Consider the following 26,685-nt stretch of genomic DNA (forward strand, 5'->3'; position numbering starts at 1 on the left):
TTATGAAATAATGTATGCACTCTCAAGAGTCTTGAAAACCAGACCCTTAAAACAAAAGGTCATTTATTGAGAGACAGGAGACAGATTTTTCTGCTTTATTTTTCTCTCTCTAGCCCCACAAAATTATACTTAAAGCATGAAATCCCACATCAGGCTGCCTTTTGAATTGTGGATGCACAACTGGTCTTTGTTTTCTCAAATGCGAAACGGAGATAAGAAGTATATGTATCTTACTGGGTATTGTGGGACTCAAAAACGTAATGCATTAGGTACCTTAGGAATGCCAACTTTTACCATTATTAATTAAACAGATCATTTTCCTGTGTTTTAGTTTGCAAACACAGGATAAAGGTCAAATTCAATATAGTTTTTTTTTTCCACTAAGATGTCATACATCCTGAAAGAATACAGTCAAATTTAAGGAGTATTACTGGGATTTCTTTTTAATGTGACAAATATACAAATTTTGGTAGCATGACTTCTTTTCATATATGGTGGCTTAATTCCCATGGTTAGGTATAGTCACGAAACAGAGTAATTCAACCAACTCTCAATTCTCTGCCTGTAGACAGTGTGTCACCTGCATTATGGTTGCCACCAGCCCAATGTAACTTTGAAATCTAAATTTAAGTTAGTTAACAATCAATTAAAACAATTCAGTTCTTCAGTCAAATGCCAGCCACATTTCATGTGTTCAACAACCATATGTGGTTAATACTACTATATTGAACAAGGTGTACATAGAACGTTTCTATCATTGAAGAATATTTTACTGGACAGGACTGATAGAGCAAGTTTTCCTTTTACTGCTTTTGAAAAGAGCTCAAAGTTTGGAGTTAGATGGCCTGTCTTCAACTCTGAACTCCTGGGATTGCTGCTATGTGACTATCAGTAGCTTACTCTCTGATTTTCCACCCTTTTTTTTTTTAAATTTTATTTTTTAACATCTTTATTGGAGTGTAATTGCTTTACAATGGTTTTCTCTCACAAATGGAATTGCAGGGTCAGTGTTGTTGGCACACAGCCAGGAGCCTTGCTCCTTTGCAGAGTTTGTTCTGCTCCTAGAACATCACCCCCAAAGACCTGCTTCAAGCCCTGTTCCTTATAATTGCTTGTTTCAGGTTTTTGCCAGTGGCCAAAAAGATGAAACCCATATGATGTTCTTAGAGGGATTTTGCTGGCCCTAGTCTCTTGTCAAGGACTGTATCCATTGCCTGTCCTCATTTTATGAGGAATCACAATCTAGTTTACCCAGGCTATCTCATCTTGCTGCAGGTTTGTGTAAGCATAAAAAAATTTTTTAAAAATTATATTATTTTAAGACAAGCATAGTTAGAAGGTTGTCTAAAAATCATGAAATGTGTGATAATATGAAGTAACTGTTGTTATTCTTGGTTATCTGTGCTACTCATCATGACTATTAATATGAATGTTGGAAGTACGATATGTGACTACACTGTGTGACAAATTGCTTCATAAGCCTGTTAAATTTCTGCAAATTGAACCAGTATAAAAAAATGGAAAAACCAAATTGCCAGAGTGTTTTATTGCCTTATAAGTTTAGAATTTTAATTCGTATCATTATTTCATAGTAATAATAACAGTTTTGAATATTTCATTTTAATAGATGAAGGGAAACAGTGGAGATAACGCTACCGTTTTCATTATCTGGAATGCAAGTGTTTGAAAATAAAATAAACTGGAGCAGAGGCAGTAATTGAACATGTACCCAAAACTGATTTGCTAACAATTGAACCTTGAGACTAGAATTAAAAGTATCTATTAGAATAAAACTTTTTAGGTCATTGTTTTAAGAAATGGAGTGTCTGTATTGGAATACAATAAAAATCGTGTGCTTGAAGAATGTGATAATCGTAGGCAATATTCAGTTTGACTAACGCTAACTCTTTTTGTAGTTAAAACTTTGAAGAGAATAATGTTTATATATATATGTGTGTATATACATATATATAATCATCATAAAAACAGAAAAATGCCATCGAAGTACAAGATAATTATTCCTAATAAAACTAATAGGCTCTAATTACTTTGCCTATTTTTCACTTTATTTTGTACTTTGTTGTACCTTGTAATATATATTATATGTGTATAGGTATATATGGGTCACTTTTGTGGGGAAATATTTAAAGAAGCATAGCCTTGGGCAAGTCAGAGAACCTGCAAATTTGAATGTCAGTCACATGATCTTCAGAGCTAAATATTGACCACTTGAGGCAAAAAAAAAAAAAAAAAAAATTCTAAAGAGAGTTTCACCGATGCTTGGATGGGTTAAAATGGCCTTTGATAAAGGGAAGTAGACCTTTTCTTTAAATTATTTATTTATTTATTTATGGCTGTGTTGGGTCTTCGTTGCTGTGCGGGGGCTTCCTCTAGTTGTGGCAGGCGGGGGCTACGCTTCATTCTAGTGCGCGGGCTTCTCGTTGCGGTGGCTTGTTGCGGAGCATGGGATCTAGATGCGTGGACTTAAGTATTGGCAGCACGTGAGCTCAGTAGTTGTGGCTCGCAGGCTCTAGAGCACAGGCTCAGTAGTTGTGGCACGTGGGTTTAGTTGCTCTGGGGCATGTAGGATCTTCCCGGACCAGGGCTCGAACCCGTGTCCCCTGCATTGGCAGATGGTTTCTTAACCACTGCACCACCAGGGAAGTCCCAAGGGAAGTAGACTTTTGAACCTCTTCTTCAGAGGCTATTACTGCTAAAGAGAAGTGTAAGATTCCATTTACCATCTCGTTTCATTGAGGAGCTGCAGCCAAGAAACCAGGCTTGCTATGTCCTGTTTGCCAGTTACATGGTCTCGTGTGTGTCCTGTATAAGCCTTAGCACAAACTGCTTAAAAGGAAAAGGACTTTTCTTCTGGGAAGTGAACTTTCCTAGAGGGAGGTAAATACTGGGAAAGAGCTATAGCCAAGTTTAGGGACAGGAAAAAAAAAATTTTGAAAGGGTAGAATAGGGTGTAAAAACAACCTCTCTGAAGACAGATTGAGGCCCTAGGGCCTGCTCTCAAAATATTAAGTGAAAATATAAGGAAACATTTTCACCACTTAAGAGAAAGTGGGCTGATCTAGGGTAGGGGGTTAGGAGCTGAAACAAACCTATGAGCTTTTTCAACGCAACACGTCAAGATTTAGTGGTCCAGCTCTATAATTGTTTTGTTGTAAAGTAATTGTGGAAAAGCTCATTGACATTTTATTTTTCTTTCTCTGATGCACCCTATAAATCATTGCGAAAAGTATATGTTTTACCTCTCAAATTTAGCTGAAATTGCACTTAAGGAAAAACTGATTAGTTTTTCATTGTGTGTTGTCATACATGCCCGTAATTTCTTTTTAAAGTAACCTTTAAATTCTTTTAAATGTTAAACTATGACACAGTTCAGTGCATGATACAACTTTTTGTTTACAACCTCTCATGAACAGAAAATGGCAAATAGTCAACTCATTTTGTCAAACAAAATAATTTTAGTATAGTAACATGTTTCTTGTTCAAAAGTAGTGTTAAGTTGAAATTATACATTAATGTTCATATTCGGTATGTACATTACATACAGGAAAGGCAAACAAAATTATGATACTCATATTTTCCAAATGTTTGTGTTTAGTATTATGAAAATTGATAATGAAATACCATAACCTTCATTTTATATATACAAATGATCATAAGTGAATATATATAAGTGCAAATGTATACCTTTTGGCATTCTTTCAAATGAATGTGATGATACATGCTTTTTATTCTTGTTTTACGCTGAGTTTTCGTATAAAAGAGTTAAATCAAGCTGATTAAATCATTTCAGTACCATAAGCGGGGAGCATAGAAGAGAGGATTAGCTCATCAGGCAGGATGGGTTAGGTCATAGTTTATCCAACCATAATTCAAGGGCTGTGTTCTCCGAGTCTGGAAGTTATGGTCATGTGAAGGATCAGTGCCAAAATGTCTTTTATCATAAGTTGAAACTGCTTATTTCTGCAGCTGGCTAGGCTTTAGATGATTAGTTAGAATTAGTCAGGTATTTTCTTTTCAAAGCTCAGGATTGTCTTCTGTTCTCTGCCTTTGGTTTATAAAAGTGACTATGTTAGTTTGTATCAGATATACAGTGACACTTTTGTTAAGGGAGGAAATCCATTTATAATATGTGTATATATATATATGTATCTTTTTCAATAACTATAAACAGAAGTGGAATCAATGTGAAGCATAGAGATGTATTTGAAATAAAGAAGACTTTGGTAAAAAAATGAAAGATGTAAAGCATTGTTTTTCAAACTGTCAATTGTGGCCCATGGTGGGTAATGAATTCAGTTTAAGGGGTCTTTGACAGAATTTTAAGAATGGAATAAAAAAGAAGAGAATAGGTTAACACAGAAAACATTGGCACAGTTATGAAACCTACTAGTGTGTGTGTGTGTGTGTGTGTGTGTGTGTGTTATTTGTGCTGGATTAAGATGTAAACTGTTTTTCTTACTTTTCCTTACTATTGGCCTTGAACAAAAATAATCTATAAGCTATTAGTGTAGAATAAAAAGGATAAAGTTGCTAGTTATGAAACGCTGGGCAGTTCATCTCCCTAAGCCTGTTTCTCATCTGTAAAATGGGATTAATGCAATCTCCCCTCACAGGGTTAATGGGAGAATTAACTGAAATGATACATGTTCAAGTGCCCAGCATGGTTCCTGCCACATAGTTTACATTCAATAAATGGTACATTTTATTAGTAGTAACATTGTGACTACTAAACTAATTAACTGCTGGCTTTTTAGCATGCATTAAATTATACTCCTGGATATCTTGAAATGGCTGAAGGAAATCACAGGTGTTCAATCAAAGTTATACATGGAAAGAGATAGACCAGAGCAAGAGATGTGGTCAGGTGGAGGTGTGCTGATGAATGCCAGATGAATGACAGGCTTGTAGAACTGTATTTGGTTAAGATTATTCCCTGCATTCCAGTAACTCCTGGTTAATTAGGAATCAAGTAGCCATTCAGCCCATCAGCCATCTAACCCACATACCTTTTATATGGCCAAATAGACCTCAAAGGATAATTGGGGTTTACGGTGAGGTCTTGTCAGATACATATGATCTGGTTTCAGATACTTCTCTGTAAGATGGAACTATTTATTGTGAAAGAGTTTCGATTTAATTATCAGATACTCTGCAGTCGTCAGCTGTTGTGAACAGATATTCAGGTTCTCTACCCTTGTCTTGGAATAGGCACAATGAATGGATGTAATAAATAAAGTATGGACCATAATAAAACCAAACTACAGTTGTATGTTCTTACCTCTCTAATTAAATCTGTCATGTTTATCCAGATTTTTGTTTATGTTCACTTTCTCTCTTATTCATGGGCAGATTCCTTGATGGCAAAAAGGATGTCTTATTCACGGTGCTGGCAACCGTTTGACATAAATACATGTTATTATGTATGAATGATTCCTGACCATCAATATATAAATCATATTGGGACAGACTCACATTTCTTCAGTTTTTTGTGAAAGACCATTTTTCAGTCGTCCCAGCTGATTCACAGCTGTCGCTGCCTAAGGCAGAGAAAAGTGGAATAGGAAAGTAGTTCTTCATGCTTTGAAATCTGTCTACCAACTAACTCTGGGCGATAGGATTCTGGCCCAAACACCATCCAGTGAGTAGGCAGAGCAGTCCCTATGTCCCCAAATCCCAAAGGACTCTCCATTACTTAAAAGAATCATAGAATGTCTGTCTCTGTTATACTAGAGACCAGAGAATTTGGTTATTTCACGCCTCAGAAGTATACAGTTTCTCTACATGGTCTAGGCATTATCTATTTCCTTTGTTGGCTTTTGTTTGAGAGCACTGTGAATAGTTTTAAGTATATGAAGACAAATCTTCTTTTCCAGGTCTGAGAATGAATAAAGGTGCCATCACCTCTCCCCGTACCTCTCCAGCAAATACGTGTTCCCCAGAAGTAATCCACCTGAAGGATATTGTCTGTTACCTGTCTCTCCTTGAAAGAGGAAGACCTGAGGATAAACTGGAGTGTATGTGTTTCTTCATTTAGTTTACTTATCACGGTTGGGGTGGGGGGATAGGACTGGATATTGACAAACTTAAAATTGTATACACTGTGGTTGTTTACATTCTTATTAAGTAACGTGACCTTGGTTAATAATTATAAAAAAATCCTCCAATTGAAAATCAGACAATTAAAAGATACTAAGAATCTATCAATTTTAGGTTATTATTGATCAAGGTCCATTTATTACTGAGTATTTCTTGAGCATGTTTATCAATTGATGGTTTTTGTTTTTGAATTTGCTCAGTTTGGTAACCAGACGATATTGAAAAGTATCCTTTGTGTTGGTTTGAAAATACACTTATTTCTAGTATGTAGGAGGTCTTCCCATTAAGCAGAAAAAGGGTTCACTATCCACAGGCAACCTGAGCCTTTCTCTCTGGAAATCTTCCTTGAAACCTTCTGCACTAACTTTCGTTGCAGTGGACAAATAATTTCTTAAATGCCAAGCATGAGAGTTTCATTTCTAGAAGTTGACTGAATATTATAAATAATTAAACAATAGCTTTTTTTTCTTTTACCATGTAGCAGGCGTTTCAGATAGAGAATTTCAATCTAGTTGAAAGGAAATAAGTGCTCTCTTTAATAAAATACAGTAACTGAGCTCTCTCTGGTGGCAAACTGTACTCATTGCAAGGCAAGAAAATATTTTTCAAACCTTTACTGCAAGCCCCGTCATTTAATAATCTATTCTATCTCCAAAGCCCTTGCTAAATACAGAGCTGGTGGTTTGTTCAATAAGCTGATTAACCTGATTGTATTAGATATCATTAAAATGAATTAAATTTTTTTTGCTACTGAAATGATAGTAAAGATAATGAATCCTAAATTTGACATTTCTAAAGTAAATGTAGAGTATTGTGACACCTCAGAATTATGACTGGGTAGCATGTTTAGTTTAACAGTAACTTTCGATAATATTTCTCTTACTAATAAAGAATTTAATGTAATATGATTATTTAATAGTAACACCTGCTTAAGTTATGAATAAACCATATTAACATCATTCTTTAAATACATATTTATTAGTTCTAAATGTTGAATATTTGCATTTCAAGATTTATTTGTTTTCCTAAGAACCTACAGAAATCTCTCTCATTCCAAAATAAATATTAATGTTTAGTGAATTTTTATTGAAGTAATGGCCAGAGAGAAAGTTTTCTCAGGTGTTATTAGGACTGTGTTTGGGATGATTTTAAAAATACAAAGATTCGGGCTTCCCTGGTGGCGCAGTGGTTGAGAGTCCGCCTGCTGATGCAGGGGACACGGGTTTGTGCCCCGGTCCGGGAGGATCCCACATGCCGCGGAGCGACTAGGCCCGTGAGCCATGGCCCCTGAGCCTGTGTGTCCGGAGCCTGTGCTTCGCAACGGGAGAGGCCACAACAGTGAGAAGCCCGCGTACCGCAAAAAAACAAAACAAAACAAGATTCTATTCCAGGTCTGAGAATAAATAAAGACACCATTACTTCTCCCCAACATGGTCTTTGTGATCCAGTTTAATTATTTTTAGGTCAACTGCAAGTATTTTGTTTTTAAGGTAGAATTCCTAAGAGGTATGTTGTAAGTTCTCAGTGTGAATCTGTGTCTCAGCAGTCCTCGTCCACAGTTGCCAGCCATAATGTTAACCCGCGAGTGATTCAGAAACACTTGATGAATCAAGTTGAACCTGACCTGCCACTTACCTCTCTTCAGTGTTATCAATCTCCTTCCCTCGGTTCTTTAAGTTTTCCAGCTCTTTTTCGAGCTTATACCATTCATTTCTTTAGACTTCCTGCATAGACAGACTTGTTACCACCTGGCATTACTTCTGTGATTTTCACCAGACTCTTGAAAGAAAATGCATTTCAATTTCAGAAACTCATTAAGGTTCTAGCTCTGTGCTAGTTTTCTTCTCTACTCTCCTCAAGTGTGGAGGACCTTAACCTGGTCCTTACTCATCTGGAGCTTGTGTTTGTTGGTTTGTTTTCTAAATGCCAGGCTTTTTCCTACGTCAGTTAAATCAGAATCCATTTCTTTCGCCCAGCTTCTTAGCTATGTACTTATACATTTTTCCCTTCTACAGTTGCGCGTTTACAAATTCCTAACATTCATATAGTATATTATAGTTATAGATTCTAAAATTTTTTCAATGTCTTTAAAGAAATCTAATGGTTGTTCATTTAATATATATTTCCAAAATGGTTATGACTTATTAAACATAATATATACTAGAGGAAAGAAGAGAAGAAAATAATTAAAATTAACACAGAAGTAGATATAATCAAGCATCTAATATAGTTAACTTTTGCAGGTGAGTGATGTTTTTGAATCTCAATTTCTAAGCAGCTAAGCAGAAAGGAGTACAGACATGTTGTCTTAGGCCAGAGGTTCTTGAACTTTATCGCACATAAGAATCACCTGCAGGGCTTATGAACACACAGCTTGCTCTGCCCCAACTTGAGTATATGTGATTCAGCAAGCCCGGAATAGGACTTCAGAGTTTTCATTTCAGGTCATGCTGATGTTGCAGGGACCACATTTTGAGAAGCATTGGTTTATGCAGTTCCTTCAGTCCAATGAAAACACACACACACACACACACATAATTCATCTGAAACTACAATTGTTCTTGGAATTGATGGTGGCATTATTTGATACGTTCTTTTACCTGGGTTATTAGATAAATTAATGACATGTTTTAAATAGTTTTTCCCCAAAAAACAATGTTTTATAAATCTATTCAGTGCTTACTGCCCCTTCTAATCTCCCCCACCTCTCTTTTCTGCCAGGCATTTACAAAATGTTTAGAATAAAGCATTCTTTTTTCATTGAAAGGAAACTAACAAACAAATGCTTTTGAACTTTCCACTGATTATATGCCATTTCTTCAACTTGCTTTCCTTCACTCAGTCTTTGACTCAATCCTAATGCCTCCCTGTGGTCTTTGCCAGTGCTGAGGCCCTGTCAAGTAGAAGGTATTTATTTACCCGTTCCCACGAACCCTTGGAAAGTATGTGTGCGTGCATGTGTGTGTGTCCTGAAGTTGTGGAGGAATTCTATTTTTGTCTTGGTGGAAGTTACCAGCCATCGAGGTGCATAGATAAGAACATTGTACCAGGTCTGGTTTGCCCTCTTCACCTTAAGCCCACTACAGTACTTCATGGAGGGCCATTCAATACATCCCTCTTTGAGTCTCCTTAGATTCCTCAAATACTGTGACCTCAACTCCATTTTATTTCAGTCACCCACTTTTGTTGCAATACCCCAAGTCTTTTAATTCCCAAAGACTGCTCTTATTCTATAAATTTAAATTCTAGTATTTTGCTTTGACCACAGCCTAAGCTCACGTAACTTTTTACTTTTCTGCTTTGAGTTTAAATATAGCATAGCACAGTACGCAGGAGCCTGGACCCTTCACTTCACTAACTGAATGAATCTTAGCTTTGACCCTTACTATCTGAGTGACCCAGGCACATTGTTAAAACCTCTCAGGCCTCAGCTTCCCCAGCTGTAAAATTGGGATCATAATAATGTCTATCTTGTATGTTTGCTATGAGAATTAAATGAACCAATATTTGCTCACATAAATTCCTTCACATTTATGTGAATGTTAAATGAAATAAAAGTAAGTTAATGGGCTTCCCTGGTGGCGCAGTGGTTGAGAGTCCGCCTGCCGGTGCAGGGGACACGGGTTCGTGCCCCGGTTTGGGAAGATCCCACATGCCGCGGCTGGGCCCGTGAGCCATGGCCGCTGAGCCTGCGCGTCTGGAGCCTGTGCTCCGCAATGGGAGAGGCCACAACAGTGAGAGGCCCGCGTACCGCAAAAAAAAAAAAAAAAAAAGTAAGTTAAGAATTCTTGCCCCTTGACCGCTTCACTTCCTCCTAAACTTGCTTGCTGCTTTTGGGCCTCCCACCCCTTCAAATGTAGACTGACCCCGTAATTCGTGAGGTCAATCATTCCTTCTCACTTAGTTTTGAACATCCAATTTATTTGCTCATATACTGAGCTGCCAGAGATTTTGTGAAATGATAATATAATTCTGTGGATTAGAACTCTTCTCAAAACCTCAGCTGGCCTTCAGTGCCTTCAGTGTTTCTCTGGTCATTGACTTCTCCTAGTTAAAAGTTCATTCAGATGCTTTGTTACTTCAAACACCTACTTAATTAATCATCATCTCACTCATTAGCTGTAAATTCTTATAGCTTTCTCTCATGTTGCCTAAAACTTGTCAACTTCTATACCTGTTCTTTCCTCCTCTTCTGACTCAGGAAGCATGTGTTCCTTTTGTAGTTCCCTATTGAATAATACATCAAAGTAAGTCCTTAACTTAGCATCCATAAACTAATCTGGCTCCACAATTTGACCCCAACCTACTTGGCCAGTCTTGCATTTGGCTATGACCTGCACAAAAAAGTCCCAGTCATATGAATCTACTTTTTAATTATCAGACAAACCCTGAACTTTTCCACCTTCATACCTTTGCTTATAATGTGCATTTGCTAGGGGTGTATATCTTTCCCAGTGTATATCAGATCCAGTCCAGTCTACACTTGAAGCCTAAGCTCACATCATGAGTCCTCTTGCCATCTCTAATCAGATTATTTTACTCTCCTTCCTTGTACCATTGCACTGTGTGTAACTTCCCACTCTAGCACCTACCACTTATATATGTGTGTTTTTCAAAAGATAGATGCTCAATAAATGCTAGTTAAATGGAACTGTATTGAAGTCTATGGGTGCTTGACAAGAGGAAGATAATGTGAATTATTGAAGGCATCAAATATTACTAAATTTATACTTTTATTTAAAAGTATAAATGTGGCATTCACATTGGGATTAGAGTTTATCAAATTATTAATGACTTAGCTAGAATAACTTTAAGTTAGCTTACAGTTACTGAAAATATATCACTAAAAAGAAATCAATAGGAAAATGTCCAGAAAAAATACACAGTTGACATGCAGATAATGAGGACTACCCTGTATGTTAAAGTTACGGCTCTGTCTAGTATTAATCTTAGAACCACTGAAATTTAATATTGAAAAGTCCTCAAATATCATCTAGTTAACCTTCCTATATTGTCAATGAAACATTTAAAGCCCAGAGAGACTGGTTATTAATTACACCACCAGTTTAGCTATCTGTGACTAAAATGTATGATTTCTGACCTGCTGTATAGGTGCCCTTTTTATTTTGAAAAGCTGCCTTTCCTTGTTTAGATTATTGTTTCTTTTTTTTTTTTTTTTTTCCGGTACGCGGGCCTCTCACTGTTGCCTCTCCTGTTGCGGAGCACAGGCTTCGGGCGCGCAGGCTCAGCGACCATGGCTCACGGACCCAGCCGCTCCGCGGCATGTGGGATCCTCCCGGACCGGGGCACGAACCCATGTTCCCTGCATGGGCAGGCGGACTCTCAATCACTGCGCCACCAGGGAAGCCCTATTGTTTCTTCTGTGGAGAAAAGAAGAAAGTATAACACCATTATATTAGATGTAAAAAACTCCAAACAAATGATTTTCACCTCTGCCCTTGTTGTTTATTAGATAGGTCTTGAAATACATAAAACAGTAAAAAATTGTGAGTTAAACAAATTCTGGCTTAAATGCTTTTTAAAATATATACTTTATAATCTTTAAAAACAATTTCCATAATAATATTTTCATATCAATAACATATTATACAAAGTACAAAAACATAGTCTATGGGAAAATAGATTAAAAACTTGCACATCTTTTGGAAAAGAAACAAATTCTAGATATAAAGAATTGCCCTCATATTGTGTAATGTGCCTTTCCTTTGAGCTTTTAACCAAATTCATGTGTGGGCACATAATTGTTTCTATATAAAGTGTAATTGCATGAGCATAAAAATAGAAAAAATGTGGGTTAAACTGGTTTGTAACTTTTTAAGAGGTACCCACCTTTGGAAGCTATCATGTTGACAGAATAATTTTAATATTGGGCTTAAATTATTTTTGCACCTAAAAATCTATATCCTTATATGTTGGTTTTAAAAATAAAACCTCTTTGTTCAGTGATTCACTTGACCTTGGAGACTAACTTTACTTTTAAATTCTAAGGAAAAAATAGTCTTATTATAATGTTTGAGGATCACTATTAATTTTATCAGTATTATTCAGATATGCTTTTAAAAGGGAAAGGTTCTATAGGCTTACCAAGCCAAACAATTTTTATTTTCTGTGGTGTTAATAACTGCTTTTTTTTTCTCTTTATTTGATTAGTTTCTTAATTCCTGTATAACTAACTAATTCCTAAATCCTCCACCATAAATTCTGGTTTGGAAACTTGTGCTCTCCATCTATTCCTTCATCTTTTCATTGTTAGTTACCTTCTCCTTTATTTTACTTGTTCAGTCTTTCTGAAATCACTATTATTAGATGTTCAAACTCCATGACAGAACTTTGACTTATTATATTTTTTAATTTTCCTGTTTTCCAACTTCTTTTCTTTTATGTCTTTCATTTGACATCTGGTACATCTTCTACATCTAGGACGACTTTTTTTTTTTTTTCTCTTTCTAGCATAATTTTCACTTCACAGAGAATCCTTTTTGTTGTCAGCACCATCCTTATTTGCTATTATTCTTATTTATGGATTGAATCTTTCCTCTTATTTATAAGGTTCCCGTCTCCCTGCTTTGCTGGTTTCTTCCAAATTACTTCGTTTTGAAACAACTACTTGGTGGTTGTGGGTAGGTGGGTGGGTAGATGAGGTTTAAGTCTGACTCATTAGAGATGAGCAAGGGGACTTAACATTTCTCAATGTTCAGTATATCCATTTTCACATGATTACACTCTTTGGTATTGGACCCCTACCATCAGAATGCCTGAGTACCCTGAACTCAGAGTCCCTGTCGCTTGACTGCTAAAAAGCTCAAAGATCCAGTCTTCTTTAAGGTAGAGGGCTGGCATACCCTCAGGTGCAAGCCGTGAGGGGTAGTGTTTAAAGGTCTAATTTCTTTTCATGAAGATTATGTTTCCTTTTCTGTGTGAATCTGCGCCTCCTCTTTACCACCAGCTTACGTCTATATTTCTCAGGTTTCTACATCGGACACCATATGTTTTCCAGCTTCTAAAATTTTATTTTTCTTGTCTCCTCTCACGTTTTCTTTGTACTTGTGGGTTTATGCCTGTTTCATCCCTTACTGTTACTGTAGTGGACCTTCATTAGAAAGGCAATGTAACTATGTGTGTTCAATATTTCTTGTTTTGCATGACCCCACTACAATTTTAAATTAGGAAAGTAGACTTACCTCTGAAAACTAAAGTTCTAGAATTCCTCTCTCGCATCGGAATCAAAGGAAAGTTTTATCATTGATTTATAATTGGTGAGATTTAGACTACAAGATACTTAGTGCTCAATATATGTATACTGTTTTTATTATTGCTATAATTATTAACTAGAACTTAAAGTTCTCCAACTTTGTTCCTTGGTGAATTAGACAGGATTTATAGATAGCCATTAACTCCTATTAATGTGTGTAGAAATTAATATAAAAATATACTAGGGCTTCTACTTCATACAACAGTAAAGTGTTCTCAGACCAACTTTTCTGCTAGAAACAACTAGAACATTTAAACTCAATTTTTTTTAAAAAAAATCTGTTTGTAAATTTTAGGAAATTATCAAGGCAAGTTGGATTTGTGGGTTAAATTTCTGGGAGCAGGGAGCCAGGCTTTTGCCAGTATTTTTAAACTGTAAATTCTTAGGCACCTGAGAGGCTGAGAAGGTAAGCAGCTTTGGTAGACTGGTCTTGGGGAAAAAACTTGAATTCTGGAGTCTTTTTAGAAGGCATATGATGGTCTCTAATTGTGGTTTAAATTTCCATTTTCTTTACGATTGATGATGTTGAGTACTTTGTTATGACTGACTACTCACCTCTCTTCCATTTTTGAAGCATCTGTTCGATTTTTTGCCTCTTTACTAATTGGGTTGTTTGCTATTTTATTACTGAGCTAGGGTTTGCTCATATATTGTAGAAACAAGTCCTTTGTTAGATATATGTGTTCTGAAAATTTTTTTTCAAATCTGCAGCTGGCTTATTTATTTTCTTAATAGTCTTCTTTTTTTCTTTTTGATGAGCAGAAGTTCCAATTTTGATGAAGTTTAATTTACCTATTTTTAAAAAATCTTTGATGGTTCATATTGGCTTATGTTGAGGTTATGAAGATATTGTCCTGTATTTTCTTTTAGAAGGTTTATAGCGCTGATTTAATGTTAAAGTTTAGTTTCAAAAAATTTTAGTTTTAAAGTTAAAATTCTGTTAGACCTAATGTTTATGTTTGGTGTGAAGTAAGGGTCAAGGTACTTTTTTTTATATGAATATCCATCCAACTGTTCCATCATCATTTTTTGAAAAGACTTTTCTTATCTCATTGAATTGCTTTTGTCCCCGTTGACCATAAGTGTGTGGATCTCTATCTATATTCCTATTTCCCATTATTCTGTTGTGTAGCCCTTAGTCAGCATGTCACTATCTTGATTCACTTGATCTTTAGCAACTCTTGAAGTCAGGTCATGTAAATCCTTCTGATTTGTTCTCCCTTTTCAGGGTTGTTTGGGGTATTGTAAGTCTTTTTTATTTTTATGTAAGTTTTAGAATCAGCCATGTTAATATTTAAAACAAAGCTACTGGTATTTTTATTGAGATTGTATCTGTTATATAGAACAATCTGTGGAGAATTTACATTTTAATGATATTGAATCTTCCAATTCATGAACATAATACATCTTTTCATTTATATAGGTTTTCTGTAATTTTTCTTGGTGAAGTTTTATATTTTTTGCACAGAGGTCTTGTCCAACTCTTGATAAATTTATCTTATATATTTAGGTTTTTGGATGTTATTGTAAATGATATGTTTTATGTTTCATTTTCTAATTGTTCTTCACTAGTATGTAAAACTGCAACTGACTTTTTAATCTGACCATATCACTAAATACATATACTTATGTATATTTATATATAAACATATGTCTTAATATTTATACATTATATAATTTCTAATATAAAACATATAACCTATATGTTATATAAGATCTAATTATATAGTTATATAAGTTATAATATAAGATACAATACATATGATATATGTTCTAATAATAAGATATAGATAACATATCAGTTACATAAGTTCTAATACGTATATACATAATGTAAATTCTTATATATATATGAAATATGTATACATATACGTTCCAATTCTTTTTGATGATTCAATAGAATTTTCTAATGGTACAAACATATCATTTGTAAGTAAAGATAGTTTTAATAACTCTTTTCTTATACATATGACAACCCATTACTGCTTCTTTGTGGACAGACAGAGCACCTTTCAGTGCTACCATCCCTACCACACACCCCTTTCTTCAATTACTGCTGTTGCTGCTGCCTCTCATCAGCATGGATTCTGTGAAGCCCCTTTTTTCTTGGATCACTAGCATCTGATTAATCATCTGGGCTTGTGCTTCTGATTGGTAGAGGCTGGGTCATGTGCAAACCCTATTTTCAAGTCAGGCTAGTAAAGGAAGGTATCTGGCCTTTCATCTGTTATTGTGCTTTATAAAGTCTGGCTTTCAGAATTTAGGAAGATGTTTCAGATGCTGCCCAAAATGAATGACAGGTACCACACACCCACCCCACTTGTGTGTACGTCTTTGAGCTCATGTTTCCAACAAGATTTACCAGTAGACATAGGTAAATGTCCATATACCTGAGCTGTATGAAATGGTTTAGCAGTCATTTACTCCAATAAGGATTAACAGAGTCACAAGCATCCCTCATTCTAAAATATAGTTAGGTTTTGGAAGTCCTTGCCTTGTTCCTGGTACTTAACCCCTTCTCTGAATGGTGTATGAATTTTTGCCACTTAAAAAGGTATTTTTACCATTTTATGCTATGCTAGAAAATCTTGAAATGCTTAGTATCCATGTTGTGGTAAGTTTTTTTGTTTGTTTGTTTCTTTCTTTCTGAATTTTATTCTCATTTAATATATAACAGAGAACAGTTATCATGGTTTGCAAATCAAGATATTTATATTCTTTAGCAAACCTAACATTCTATCCTTTAATTCAATAGGTATACATTTCCACTTACATTTCAACATCTTTAAAGTCTGTTTCCATTTTACAGTGAATAGAACACGTTAGCTAGATTGGCAGCATTTTTTTCCTTTTAGTGATGTGCAGACTAGTTTTGCATCTTATAAATATCTTAGAATTTTTGAAATATAATACTTATTTTTAAATATAAAAATAACAATGAGTTACAGATTAAGGTCATTGCATAATTATGTCTCCTAGTTGTCAATGTCTTTGGTTGATATTATAGACTTCAGACATCAAGACTCTCCAGGAAATTATACAAACCCAACACAAACCCTCATTTCCACTCCTCTATTTTTACAGCTGTGTCATTCTTCTCTGTTTATCTCAAAACGGCACCTGCAGCCTCTTCTGTAGTCTCCTGGTGGTGTGTGAATTATACAAGGGAATCCTCAGGCCAGGCATGGACCTCTGCCATCCTGCTTTCCTGAGCTCCCTAGCACAGAGCCAATAGTGTCTTTTTCCTCATTTGATTAGTTCAAAGAGTGGTTACCCTATGAAACTACATCTCCGATTTAAACAAATACACCATTATACCCATGATAATAATGCCATTTATGTCTTTGCATCCCCTATCAGGAAAATTCCCTTATTTTGCACTAATTTTTCCTTTCCCATACTGCTTAAGGATTAATCAAAACAATGGCTTATATATTTGTGTAGTGACCTACAGCTTTTGATACACCTTTGTGTATATCATCTCACTTTCACAACAAATGTGTCTTTTTTTTTTAAATTTTCATTGGAGTATAGTTGATTTACAATGTTGTGTTAGTTTCAGGTGTACAGCAAAGTGAATCAGTTATACATATACATATATCCAGCTGACTTACAACATTATGTAAGTTTCATATGTGCAACATAGTGATTCACAGTTTTTAAAGATTATACGCCATTTATAATTATTATAAAATATTGGCTATATTTCTGTCTTGTACAGTATATCCTTATAGCTTATTTTATGCATAGTCGTTTGTACCTCTTAACCCCTATCCCTAACAAATGTGTGTCTTATGACAGGGTGATTATCCTTATTTTATAGATAAGAAAACAGCGTTTGACTAAGCTCACATAACAGTGGATGGTAGATTCCAAATTATAATTGATTTCCAGACCTCTGAATTAGTTATTTCTTCTTATCCACTCTGTCCTTTAATATTCAGACTCTGAATGTCTGAATTCCTTCTCTTCTGTTATTTTGAATTTCCATTTAATGATCTTGTAATACAAATTTGAACAAACAATAGCACTTTTTAGTGTTTTCTAGCTATATAACAAAAATTGGTAGAATTTATATCTGATATCCAGTATTTTTATTAATGATTAATTCATCTTTAAGCTTGAGAAATGATCCCAAAATCAATTGCTTTGAGGAGGGGAGGGATTTAGTAGTATTTGTTTTTGACAGAAAATAAATTTTAAAGAATATGCCTTATTCTAGCATTGATCTTACTCACCTATAATCTTTTTTTCAACACCTCTTTTATTTCTAGTTATGTTTCGCCTCTATGACACGGATGGAAATGGCTTCCTGGACAGCTCGGTAATTTTTTTCTTCAAATTTTCTGTGAAAATTTCAAAGTAGTTTGTTCTGAAAAATGCAATGAATAAATTTATAGCTATTACCACAGAAGATACAATATAATTTCCATGCACTCACACAGCATTTTTATCATCTGACTTTTTGAAAGCAAGTGATCTGAGGAAACTGTTAGGATTACAGTTGTTCTATTGAATAATTTTACTACAAAAAAGTGACTTTTTATGTACAGAAAGATAAAAAAGACTTCAACCCTGTCTGAATAAAATATAAGAGAAAGATGAGACCATTGATCTAAAAAGAAAAAAAATGTGTGTATGTGTGTGTATATATATATATATATATATATGTGTGTGTATATATATATATACATATATAGGAAAATATCAAGAATACAGGTAGAATTTAAAGGAATTACGAAGTTGATTCAATCATTTTATTATTTTCCCACTTTTTAAGTACTGTTACTCACATATGTTGATGAAATGGGTAATTATATTTAAAACTGCTTTGGCAAACTTCCCTTCTCATCTGATTTTAAATCCAACTTGCACTCTATCTATAATTTTACTCATAAAAATCAATAGAAGAAAAATACCATCTCACAGAAAGTAATAATTAAATGTTTATTTTATTTGTAGTATATGCAAATCATTGACAGTTTTCAGAGGAGAAGTTAGACTCTTAGTTCTCAAGTCAGGGCCTCCTGAATATATCCATCTCAGTTTCCACCAATGATGTATTTTCAATTTAACATTTTGTATATTATATCATGTCCTGTTCTATGAAGGTAATATAAGAATATTAACCAAAGAGTAAGTGTCACATTATGGAAATTTTGAAGTACATAGGTACATGTAAAAACAAATGTTTTGATATATTTAATATTGATTAAAATAAACATTATTTCTGATAATGAGTTTCTCTCATCATCTGATATGTCTCTCTATGGCAGAACTCAAACAGACTGTTACAAGCAAAGCAGTGAAGTTAGAGACATATTTATGTAACACTGAGTAGGATAATGGTGCATTCGTTTCTCCAGAGAGAGATACAAATATATAATTCTTACTCTAGGAAATGACCACCAATCTGAATTGATGCTGTGATTGTGGGATTTCTTATGTTAGGGTCTTTCTAATTTTTCAAATGCTGTTATTTTTAAGTGCCTAGTAGTGTTCAGTTTTCCACTTAGGAATATTAAGCAACGTGATACATTTGCTCATTTTCTGGTAGCATTTCACGGCTAGAAGTTTAGATTTCTTCTACATATGTCAATATGCTTATTGTAGCGTTTCTGACTACACGAATGCAAATTATATTTTTAATGCAGATTTGTTTTCTTTTTCTTTTTAATTAAATTAAAACAATGTTTCTTTACTAGGCTCTTAGCCATGAGTTGGCAGCTGAGTAGAAAATTTAGTCAAATGCTGTTCTTGGTCTCTGGCCATTTTTTGGTTAACATATAGTAGATTACTAGCAATATTTATAACTATATTCCCAATATTAAACAATGAGCTGAGGATAAATAAGTTTGTTTATGATTAAATTAGTCTTTTTTAAAATAAAGGTCTGGATTTAATTTCTGTGATTTTCTCCATATAACTTACTACCCCCGGATATTTCCTTCACTGTCAGGTAGGAAGCGCACCTTCTGATGTCATTTGTCTTTGAAATTTAAAGGCTATGTTCATATACTGGAGACACAACAGAAGAAAATTAATACTTTGAGAAATGACCAGTATGTCTAATAATGCTAGTTAATGTTTATTGATCACTTGTGCCAGATAAGATAAATGTATTTCATATAACAGCATATTTAATCTTGGTAGCAACTCTGTGAACTAGGTACTATTAGAATACCCATTTTACTGTTGAGGAAACTTAGAGAGGTTAGATGACTTATCTAGTACCACATGTGTACACAATAGTCCACCAAAAATAGTTTCTGTTCCTCCAAACATATCCAGAGACTTTAACGGTTCCAAACCATTAAGGCATATATAAGCAAAGATAAAGTAACTGGAAGATTAGTTACACACACACACACACACACACACACACACACACACACACACAAATTCTAGCCTCTAATTGCAAGGGATTAGTGTTTAAAATTTTTCACATTTGTAATAAACACATTTATATTTGCATTGTTTCTGGGATGACCTGTGTTATATAACATTTTCATGATTTCATATATATATTTTTGGAGAGAGAGAGTGTAGCTTTCATCAGCTTCTCAGAGGGATCCATGAATCCCCCCCCCAAAAAAAACCCCTCTTTTACTATATTTTCTTCTTCATTTTATGCATATTAACCACGTACATTAGATCAGAGGTTTTAGTAGAATAAATTTTATTAATATACTTTCAAGCCTTATTCTTTATATTTCTTGTATTTTAAATTATCATACTATGAAATACCGCTTTTAATTGTCATGGACGGACTACCCTTAAAATTATTAGCATTCACAAAGTATGTTTAATCTTTTCTGAAGATACAGAAAAATTAAAACATTAAATAAATCGGTATGAAAAAATGTTATAATTTATTTAGCCAAGGCATATATATTAACCAGCAGTTCTTCAAAGACTTGACGTTGAGCAGAAGAATGTGAATATTCAGACTAAAATTCTATCCCCTCATAAAATAAACTCTGCATGCACTTAGCCTCCAAACCTTAACCTGAACGCACCTCTAGCAGAGCAAATTTTACCAGTAAATGGCTAGAACCGTCAGTATACGTTCTCAGTGTATCAGAATAAAAATAAAACTCTCAGCTGCCCTCAAACCCTTCCTCCCACCACCCTTCCACACCTGTTTTCAAGCTGTGGGGTCAGGATACTCAGTACTTAAAAATCACAGCTTTTTGTGAAAATATGCAGGCTCCTACTTTCATCAGATGCTGCTTTCCAAACAAAAATTTTCTTAAAAATCTTCTCCTGGAAGAAAACCTTTCTTTGTATAGTTGTGCCCTCTCCTGGTGAAGGTTTCTAGACAAAGTACCAAGGAATATATATTTAGACTCTTCTTTTATGTATAGTTAAGTAGGCCTTTAAAATGCAGAGGTATATGTTTACTTTTTATATAAAATTAATCATCTCACTCCTTTAGTTTTTGAGCTACATGTTGAACAAATCAATTCCTGTAAGTCAAAGCTGAAGAACTTACTAAGACCTTGTATTCATTTTCCTTCTCCTTCCTTCCCTCCCTCCCCTCCCCTTCCCTCTCCTCCAGGAACTAGAAAATATCATCAGTCAGATGATGCATGTGGCAGAGTACCTTGAATGGGACGTCACTGAACTTAATCCAGTAGGTATAGGAATGATTTAACTGTTGGCTACATTCTAGAAGGCCCCTTTCTCTTTCATCTTTTTTGCAATCCTAATATATTACTGGCATTTGATTTTTAAAAATTTTTTATTGGAGTATAGTTGATTTACAATGTTGTGTTAGTTTCAGGTGTACAGCAAAGTGCCTCAGTTATACGTATACATGTATCCACTCTTTGTTAGATTCTTTTCCCATATAGGTCATTAGAGAGTATTGAGTAGAGTTCCCTGTGCTATACAGTAGGTCCTTATTAGTTTTCTATTTTATATATAATAGTGTGTATATGTCTTTTGATAACTCTAAATTACTATTTCTAATCAATAGCTGAAGTGGATTCTGAACAAGAAAAAGTATATGTGGTTTTCTGAAGCCCTTAGTAATAATAACTTTTGCTTTTCTTCCTCATGGAAATTAATTTACATGGTAGTCTAATATAGGTGTAGGTGAACAGAAGCTGCTGATGACACTGCTAAGGTCATACCATGCCACAAAAAAGTCAGAACTGACATGTTTTTTATGATCGCCATGATTTTCCTTATATGGAAATAGCTAAAATATTCAATCTAAAAGAGGATGAAGGTGATTAAGAAGACACTAATGATGGTTTACTATGCACAGTGCACTGTTATCTTTGCATATGTGTTATTTAAGGCTCATAACTCTACAAGGTAGATACTACTATTTTATTCATTTTACAGATGAGGAAATTGAGACCCCCAATTTTTTTCATTTATTTTATTAAAGTATAGTTGCTTTACAATGTTGTGTTAATTTCTACTGTACAGCAAAGTGATTCAGTTATATATATATATATATATATATATATATATATATATATATATATATATATATATATATAAAACTATATTCCCATTTGGGGAATATAGAATGTGTATATATATATATATACACATTCTTTTTCAAATTCTTTTCCATTCTGGTTTATCACAGGATATTGAATATAGTCACCTGTGCTATACAGTGGGACCTTGTTGTTTATCCATTCTATATATAATAGTTTGTATCTGCTAACCCCAAACTCCCAATCCATCCCTCCCCACCCACCTCCCCCTTGACAACCACAAGTCTGTTCTCTATGTCTGTGAGTCTGTTTCTGTTTTGTAGATAAGTTCATTTGTGTCATATTTTAGATTCCACATATAAGTGATATCATGGTATTTGTCTCTTTGTCAGGCTTACTTCGCTTAGTATTATAATCTGTAGCTCCATCCATGTTGCTCCAGTGGCATTATTTCATTCTTTTTTTGTCTGAGTAATATTCCATTGTATATATGTACCACATCTTCTTTATCCATTCATCTGTTGGTGGACACTTAGGTCACTTCCATGTCCTGGCTATTGTAAATAGTGCTGCTATGAACATAGGGGTGCATATATCTTTTCGAGTTATAGTTTTGTCTGGATATATGCCCAGGAGTGGGCTTGCTGGGAGGCCCCAAAATGTTAGTTACTTGCCCAAAACTCTGCAGCTAGTTAAAGATTGAGCTAGGAAACTTTAATCAAATTGTTTCAAGAAATAGTATCTAACAATGCCTATAAGAGCATTAAAAACCTCTTATTTTCAATAGATTTATACCAAAGCTACAACATTATTCAAATGTGTATTAAAACAAACATGATTCACAACTTTTACTTTGGCCACAGGAATATTTGGGGGAGAATATTATTGATTTTAGTTTCTCTTTGAAACCAACTAAGTTTAGCATATTGTACATTAATTAAGTAAATACAAATCAATTTTATGTAAATGGTTTACATTTTGTATGAATTCAAAGAGCCTATTTAACCATATAAATTCACATTTATGCAGTCAACAGCACGGTAATGGCATGATTATGTGATAGGAGCGGTCTGATAGCTTTTCCCTTGCTTTGCAAACTAATGCGGTTAAAGTACAACAAAGTCAATGCAGTGTCATGGAAAGGGAGAGCACCTTTCTTACTGGGATTAGGGTTTTCCAAGTTTTAACTCAGCTGATTTTTCTTTTTCCTTTTTTTATTTTTGAACATGGAAACACACATGCTGTGCACATGATGAGTGGCGGGTATCATTAACAAAATTGCAGTATGCATATGGAATAATAAAGTAGATGGTAACGTATTTAATTCTAAGAATACTGTTTGATTCATCTTAATACTATTTTCACTGAAATCAAAGGACTCATAAGTTCTGCTGCTTTTTCTGGTTATGTTAATGTAAAACACAACATTGTAAATGTAAAAGATACATGCACTTTTATGTTCATGTGAATATAATTCACCTATCAATCAAGGCTCTTGTCCTCACTGGAGTAATAGAGGGAAGGGGGTCTTTTTCAATCAGCTTGGAGCGCAGAAGGAGGCACCACCACATCACCATATTTGGCGGTGGGGGGTTTGAGAAAAGAGGGATCTGGATGCTCTAAAGAAGGAACAGTTAGTGGTTGGGCAGTCTAATTAGGACAAATACCTACTGGAAAATACAAATAAAAAGCTATATAGCATTATTAGTCATTTGTGACACTTACTGACAAGTCTGCCCTTTCTGTGGACAGTATAAAGAGTAAAGATAAAAGACGGCTGTTTGCTGTCATAGTAACTGCCTCATCCTGCCTGATGATTCAGCAGCTCTCCCCATTTTAAACACATGTGTACATTTGTACACGTTGTCTGACTCCTGGTAAGTTTGCATAATAACTAAAGAGAATTGTACATTTCAGGTTGATGGCTCAGGGTAGACTGAGATGCCCTCGAAGGGAATTTTTAAAAACTAACCCAGGTTCTACCATTAGATTTATTAAGTACAGTGTGAAAGTATCAGCCCTCTGAAACAAACACTCTGTGTTTTACTTCTCTCCTCATTTGTTCATTTCTGCTAGTTCATCAGAGTGTCTTCAAGGGGGAGGGCCTTTTAATGAGACCTTATACCATTTTGCCCAATTCTAAATGATTTCCCTTGTCTTTCATTTTGAGTGTGATGAAATAATTATTTCAACATCACTTTTTTCCAAAGAGTCTCTTTCCGCTACCTATAGATAAGTTTGTTTCAATGAAGGAAAATGATCTGATTTTCAAAAACTTGCTGAGGAAAGACACCAATCCACTAAGTTCAGGGATGTTGAGGCAAATAATACTTCTGTCCACATATCAAGTTATTCCATTTATTGCACCTTTTCAAATTTTTCTTCTAATGCTCTCTGTACTTCTTTCTTTTTTCAAGTTGATTAAAAGCTCCATATTAGATAAATGTGGTGAGTTACTTCCTTCACTGCATTCTACCATGTTTGCCACTTTGGTGCCATTAGATGGGAGGTACTTTGCCTTCCCAGCAGCCAGGGGTAATATGTTTGGGTAATATATATTAGCAAATATAATTTCTGCTAATATAACACTAACAACACCTATATTACACTTACTATATATGCTAGACACTCTTCAAAGATACTTATAATGTATTAGCACCTTTGACCTCACAACAACCCTTCGAATTAACAGCTAATATTAGCGCTGTGCAGCCGAGAGATAAATATATTACAAACAGACACTACGGAGAACACTTTAGGACACTCTGTGCAAGTCTTCCTTAGAAAAGAAATCTAATCAAAAAATTATTTGATTGTTTAACTTCTTGGCTCCATTAAGTTCTGATAGGCAGTTAAAAGCAACTTAATTCCTCCGCCCCACACCACTTAGCGAAGAATTATTTCAGCTCTTTGCCGTGAAGTTAATTTGGTCTGTCATTGTCTGGCATATATTTGAATTTTTTAAAGTAATCTAGAGAAAGCAATTAAAGATCACTTTCATGCTTAGAGATACCTTCCTGTTTAAGCTGTACCATCCAGTGACAAAATATTAATAAGTTAAGCGTTTATTTATAAAAGCTGATCAGTGTAAGTAGTCAGGGTTTTGAAATCATAGCAAAGCTACTATATGCTCAATAGGATTAACATGGTACCGAGTTATTTAGATATTTACCTTAACTCTCTACTTAGCTGCTGGTCACAGTTTATCATAACCAATTCAGTGCAATACTTTGTTGTGTCATATGAAATTTATCTTACTGATTTATTTCAAGTTTTTCCTCATCTCCTCTTCTCCAGATCCTTCATGAAATGATGGAAGAAATTGACTATGATCATGATGGAACAGTCTCTCTGGAGGAATGGATTCAAGGAGGCATGACAACAATTCCACTTCTTGTGCTCCTGGGCTTAGAAAATGTAAGCATTTACGGAGAGGGGGTGGCCTGGTGGTAAGTCAGTGGGGTTCTCTTTTATACATTTTGATTATAAATTCATGTGGCTATTTTCTACCATTAAGTATATAGTGAGTGCCTGCTTCTAATATGTATGTCACAGTACAAGCTGACAATAACTCCTTGTATAGTAATACTTGCCACGAATATATTAATTCTTTTTAGGTAGTACCGTATTATTTAATACATAATCTCTCTCTTTTTTTCCACTATTTAAAGTGCAATCTTGTTAAAAGAAAACATTGACCTTATTTTATCTAATGCAAGAAACATCCCAGTATTATTGCATTCTGTGCTCCCCCTCCCCATGAAGATGATCTATTTTATTAATAACCAAACCCATACTTGGGGGAGCCAATTATATATAGAGGTGGTTGAGTATATATGCGTGTGTGTGCGTGTGCATGTGTGTGTGTGTGTGTGTGTGTGTGTGTGTGTGTAAATGTTTTCCTTACATATCAACAGTCTGTCAAAGTTCTTCCTTCTAAGCCTGTCGAAGTTCTCTTATATCATTGCCTCCAGCGGTAATTAAAACTGGTGGTTTGGGGAATAAAGTAGATCCATATAAGGTCAGAATGTGATATGATAGTGACTTTGAGTCCAAATCTTGCTGCCCCGGCTTCGTGTGAATTTTAGTAATAGTTAATTTAAAAATCCAATGAGTCAATGCTAGATTTTTATACTTAGCTTAATAAATAAGAATTAACTATAACATGAGTATAGTAAAATCTATACTTAGATTCAAAGAGTATTACTGATGGAGAGCACCCTGACACACAGAATATTTAGAGTTTTGAGATGCAAGAATGTAATGTCCACCACTTTGCTGCTGACCTCCACATTTTTCATGCTTCCTGTTACCAGCAATAATGATTTTTCAGATTCAAGACTATACCGCAGTCACTCAAGACACCAATTTTTTTTAAAGACAGTTCTCAAGAGATCTTGCAGTCTGTGTTTGTAAAACATGTGAGAGTATATAAAAATAGGTTTGTACATATTTACATATGGGTTTGGGAATATATAAATGGGTTTCAGATGGTAGAATTTGTCTCCAGTTCACCTGGATCTTCAAATTCGTTTACATTCAGGTTAATCTTAGCCTTCATGAGGCCCATGGGATTTTAGACATGGTCAGAGGAAGGAAAAGAAAAATTACTAATAGATGATAAATAGGAAATTACCCTTAAAGTAAATAATTTATTAAAACAAAGTTAATATAGACCTTATTGTTAATAGATACATATTTCTACATTTTACAAATTAATGAAGCAATACTTCCTGTATCTGATGTTCTTATACTATACATAACCTAGTATCTTTTGTAATAACTTACTATATATCTCTGTATCATAAATATGTGTTTATTGTTTAATATACCTTC

General features: G+C 34.6%; 1 protein-coding gene across 24 annotated transcripts in view; it reads left to right on the forward strand.

Moving 5' to 3' along the window:
* DGKB (diacylglycerol kinase beta) overlaps positions 1–26,685 on the forward strand; it is a 909,303-nt gene that overhangs the window by 380,832 nt on the left and 501,786 nt on the right. For all 24 annotated transcript variants that reach the window (XM_079932538.1, XM_079932527.1, XM_079932534.1 and 21 more), the window contains 4 exons: positions 5,895–6,035; positions 17,665–17,714; positions 20,952–21,026; positions 25,147–25,266. In XM_079932538.1, coding sequence (XP_079788664.1) covers positions 5,895–6,035; positions 17,665–17,714; positions 20,952–21,026; positions 25,147–25,266 — 386 coding nt within the window. The remainder of the gene's footprint in view (positions 1–5,894; positions 6,036–17,664; positions 17,715–20,951; positions 21,027–25,146; positions 25,267–26,685) is intronic.

Source organism: Stenella coeruleoalba, assembly GCF_951394435.1.
Source record: "Stenella coeruleoalba genome assembly, chromosome: 9".
NCBI classification, from domain to species: domain Eukaryota; kingdom Metazoa; phylum Chordata; class Mammalia; order Artiodactyla; family Delphinidae; genus Stenella; species Stenella coeruleoalba.